At 47.4% G+C, this 4,880-nt stretch overlaps 1 protein-coding gene across 1 annotated transcript in view; it reads left to right on the top strand.

Moving 5' to 3' along the window:
* ABTB1 (ankyrin repeat and BTB (POZ) domain containing 1) overlaps positions 1–4,428 on the top strand; it is a 24,791-nt gene extending 20,363 nt beyond the window's left edge. Inside the window, exons 11-12 of the mRNA XM_009999300.1 lie at positions 2,119–2,319; positions 4,125–4,428. Of these exons, the coding sequence (XP_009997602.1) occupies positions 2,119–2,319; positions 4,125–4,331 (408 nt within the window). The 3' untranslated portion in view covers positions 4,332–4,428. The remainder of the gene's footprint in view (positions 1–2,118; positions 2,320–4,124) is intronic.
* Positions 4,429–4,880: the final 452 nt, after the last annotated feature.

The raw sequence follows: 4,880 nt of genomic DNA, 5'->3' as shown, positions 1-4,880 counted from the left end.
TTCCTCAGCCATGCCCAGCAAGGGCAGGCAGAGAGGGAAAGATGCAGGTTGGGGCTGTGAAGACGCTCCTGACCTTGTGACCACAGTGCAGCATGACCCTGTTCCCCTGCACCTCTCCAGCCTGCCTGCCCACAGAATGTGTGGCTCACAGGAGGGATAGTTTACAAGTGACCATCCCTTTTCAAGTGGAGTCTGAGCTGCCCTGTCTGGACTTGGAGCAGGAGAACAGAGCAGCCACAATGTTTAGATGTTCAAAGGGTCTTGCTCACGTTTTGTATGCAGAATGCTACTGTCACAGAAACTAGCTTGGATCTCAACCTGAGCAGCCAAGATAGAAGCTTCTGCAGAGAATTTATCTGTCATGGAAAACTACAAGGAAAAATGGTCAGGAAAACAGGAACATAGCTTAAGTTCCACACTTACATGTGGAGTGTTCTCCCTGCTCTGGATTTCTCCAGCCAAGTGTCAGCACTCACAAATCTATGTTTCTTTTTCCAGAAGATTGATATGTCTCTGTTATGTGCTAGTGACAATGTTTGCAGTTGGAGAGATGAGTGTGTGCATGGAGCAGAAAGGATTTCAGACAGAAAGAGAAGCAGCTGATCAGAATACTTGTGTGGGCTTGAGGGGAGCTTTTGGAGGAAAGTTTACAACGTTTCTCCTTGATCAAGTGGTTGGAAGCTGCTGCCATCAATGCTGCTGACTCAGATGTCTCCAACTTGTGAGGTTCGTGCCGCTTATGAGGGGACAAAGCAACACTTGATTAGAAACCCCAAGAGCTTTGTTACAGCACTGCACTAGAGCAGTCATGGCATGCCTCTGGTAGGTCTTGCATCCTTCTGCACAGCTGTTGCAGGGTGTTATACAGCTGAGACATTTGCTGTTACGAGTCTCTCCAAACACTAGTGTGGACAGCTGTAGGGGAAGAAATAATCACCCTTTCACAGTTGTCAGAGGAAGCAACCACATGTGTGGGATGTTGACAGCAGTGTTTTTGCTGCTGACAAGTTATCAGGGCAGTGGACCATGCTGCACCAGAGTTACCGTTCCTCAGTCTAGACTAGGCTTGGTCTTTAGATGTAAGTGATCTCACCTCTTCACAGCCAGGGAATGCTGCATCCTGCAGATCTGCTGGTAAAATGGATGAAGGTAACTGCACTCTTTGCACTTCACATAAGCAGGAGCAGAACTGGGGAGAGAAGAGTGGCTCTAGTTCCAGGTTAGCTGTGCAGATGGCTGACTAAAATAGGATTTTCCCAGCCAGGGGAAAGAGACTGAGTGAAGCTAGAGGTGGTGTCTCCAACATTATCTACAGCATTTTTATCCTCAGCTGACTTACAAGGAACAGAAGTACCTAAGAGAGAAATGGGAGAGTGGTTCTCTAGCTCAAGAGTCTCAAAATGTTAAGGGCCATTCGCAGCAGTATCAGCTTGAGCATCTGGTGCATTAATTTAGTTCAGTTTGAATGTCTGTTAAAGCTCCAGAAGTATTTGATGTCCAGAGTCCAGCTGGGCCTCATCTACAACTTACTGGGGTGCACTTTTCTGTCCTTGGGTGTATCCCTGTGCAAGGGAGGTTGTGCTGCCTGAGTTGGCAGTGCCACTGTGAGGAAGCAATTTAAGAGAACTTGGCATATTTTTCATAAAATGCAAGTCCAGCAGCACAAAATGGGAAAAAGAGTCCTAGTGGGGACAAGGTGCACTATTCAGTCAGCCTGTTCCATTTGTCTCTTTGAAGGGTTTTCAGTAGTTCTGGTAAAACCTACCTCCTTCCACTGCCACAAGGAACATTTCTTAGCAGCCAGCTTTCAGTGTTTCAGCTGCACTTCAGAGTTTCAGTGTTGCTTTGTGCTTAGCTAGAGAGGTCAGCTGGAGCATGGCAAGCATCTTGCTTTGTGCTGAGCAAGCTGCCTCTCAGCATTCTTAACTCCTCTGTGGTACCTGAGGGGAAGACCTAGACCTGAAAGATTGAGCTCCTGTCTCTCCATAGGACAGTTAACACTTGTCCAGTAATTGACCAAACAGCACTTCAGGGAGTCTCTGCTAGAGAAGAAGGCAGTTTGCCAGAGACAAATGAAGTGGTAGGACTGGACAGTAATTCCCCTCTTTCCATTTCCAGCTGTCCCCAGAAAATGCCTATGAGGTGCTGTGCGTGGCAGACATGTACCTGCTGCCTGGGCTCAAGCGCCTTTGTGGCAGAACGTTGGCCCAGATCCTTGATGAGGACAACATTGTCAGCATCTGGAGGATTGCAAAGCTGTTCCAGCTGACCCGGCTGGAGGACCAGTGCACAGAGTACATGGCAAAGATCATTGAGAAGGTAACAGAAATGCTTCCTGCTGCACTCACCACATTTGCCTGTAAATCTAACTGCACAGTGAGCCATGGATACTGCAGATTTAATGGTTGTACTTTGATCTGTAATAAATGGTTGCCCTCTCTGGTTTAATGTTCTTCCAGAAAATGAGCAGTGGCTCAGCAGCAAAGCACATGGTGAATTAGGACTGAGGTTGAGGTGTGTGGCAGTACCTACTGTCACTGCAGTAAGCCTGATGGTGGCTGTGTAGCACATCCCTGTGGACTGTGGGGTAAAAATCCTTCCCAAAAAGGTTTGAGTTGCCATGGATAGGTGACCTTCATGGAGCTTTCAGCCACTGTGTCCAGAGCAACAACGGTGCTAAATACACCAGGTACAGCCTGGAGAGCACAGTGGGGTGTGCAGGGGAGCTTTGTGCAGGAGGTGTTTTTCAGTCTTCACTGGAGGGAGTTCTTCCTGGCATAATGCTGTAGAAAGGAGTAATCAATGTGATCTCTGCTCCTCTCCACGCTGACAGGTCTAACAGTGGGAGTTTTCATAGGGGAAATTTGGCCATTAACAGTTAAAACTAATTAATCTAACACTGTAGTTTTCTTTATGGAGCTTCATTTAAGTGTCATCCTGAGTGATTATAGCTTGAAGTTTCAGAACTCAAGGAGAAAATTGCCATATGGAAGGATAAACTAGAATCTATGAGGGTGTTCTTATCCCAAGACACATCTTTATAAATGGCTTGTACAGTTCACATGGGAATGTTCCATTTTCACCTGCAGCTTGAAAGGTGTGAAATTCTTTTTGGCATGTGAAAACAGCAAAGGAAATTATTCTGGGGCTGTTGCTTGATTCAGTGTGTAGCTTGGGGATGACAGACACCTCAGCATGCACACGGATTCTGGCTTCTGAAAAATGGGTTTATTTTGAAAGCTGGATGAATATCCCAAGTAGTAATCAGGCAAGGAAAGGCTTTGCTTGTGTGTTCTCCTTGCATTCCACTTCCCTAGCCTGAGTGGGAGTCCTCAGACCAAGCACTGGCAGTGTGCTTCCTAAGGGTGTTGGCACAGATGGAACCACCCCAGCTGTTTGAAGATCAGCAGCTGCCAGCATCTTATGGGGATGCACTCATGATGGCTACAGGGAGAGATTTTGGCGGTGCATGCAGCACAGAGCAGGGCTCAGCAACCTGCTGTGCCCAGGCACAGTTTGGTAGCCTAGGCAGACAGAAGCTGCCTCTCACCCTTCAGCACACCACATGTTCCCGGGGAACTTGATACAAAATTATTCAAGGGCAACCTGATTCTGTCAGGTTGGGCTGAGAATAGAGCAGCTGCTTTGCTGTGATCTGCTGGTTGGCTGGTGGTGGTGGTGCTGAGAGCCATGGTGGGGATAGAATCATCTGTGCTTCCTGGTTCTGATCTGGGCTGCAAGCACCTGCTGTCTTACCTGTTGCAAGGCATTTCCCAAAAGTATCTGGCAGCATCTCCTGGTTCCTGCTGGAAGGAGCCTTTCTGGAGATAATGTTTTGTATATTAATGTGCCCCAGAGATATGGATCCTTAGTTAGTGGGTATTGCAGTGAGCTGTTTGAAGTGCAGCTGTGACCATTTGTTGTTGGAAGAGTACTGCCTCTGTAGGATGAATGACAGGATCTCCAAGTGGTGTCTGTAGGAAGATTTGGGTCTTCATGTACCCTTAGCACTCGCTTTTACTTCTGTAGGATCTCTCAACAGTGGCTGAGCCCACTGTTCCAACCCCTTTACATCCCTTTACCTGACTTGTCTTCCTAATGGTTCTCTTGTCCACCCCATCCAGCTGGTGGAGTTGGAGGAGTTTGTGGCTGCTGTGAAGGAGAACGCGGAAGCTGTGGAGGAGCGGCAGGAGACTGACTCCATCCCTCTGGTCGATGACATCCGCTTCCACATCACCAGCAATGTTCAGACTTACAGTGCCATTGAGGAAGCCAACCAGAAACTTGAAGCTCTGGAAAACCTCCTGGCCAGTATAGGGCTTGAGTGCTGATGTGTGCAAACCCTGCCTGTTGTATGCAGCCTGCGTTGGCTTGGAGTGCAAGAACATCCCAGTCTCTCAATGTTTCTCTCCTTCTTTGTCCTCCTTCCCATCCACTTTCAGGCATGATTTTGTTTTAATTTATTTGTATCTGAACATTTGCTGTCTGGTTTGTGTTTGGTTTTACTTTGCTTTTTGTTTTCCTTTCAGAAGTAGCTCTCAAAACTCAGCCCAGACAAGTAGCTGCTCCTTTGTACAACACAATACAGAGAGGAGACTGCAAGCTGTTGGGAGTGGAAAGGGAGCTATTCTGGGGACTTGTCATTGCCTGGTGTTAGGACCCATCCTATTCTGTTGCCCAACAACAACACACTCTGAAACTGGTTCGTGCCAGGATATTGTCTGAAATGTCAGCAGCAGAGGAGGAACTCTGGATTAAGTTTTCCAATAAGTATATTGGAATGGGGGTGTCCTTTCTTTCACTGTCAGCTTTATAAGATTGGTAAAACTGGTCAGTGCTTCCCTAACAGGGACACAGGAGTACTTGGCTGTGGAAGGCAC

The sequence above is a fragment of the Chaetura pelagica genome, unplaced genomic scaffold (assembly GCF_000747805.2).
Source record: "Chaetura pelagica isolate M959 unplaced genomic scaffold, ChaPel_1.0 scaffold316, whole genome shotgun sequence".
Lineage (NCBI taxonomy): Eukaryota > Metazoa > Chordata > Aves > Apodiformes > Apodidae > Chaetura > Chaetura pelagica.
Note: the sequence above shows the minus strand (reverse complement) of the source record. Positions and strands in the feature narration are given on the sequence as shown.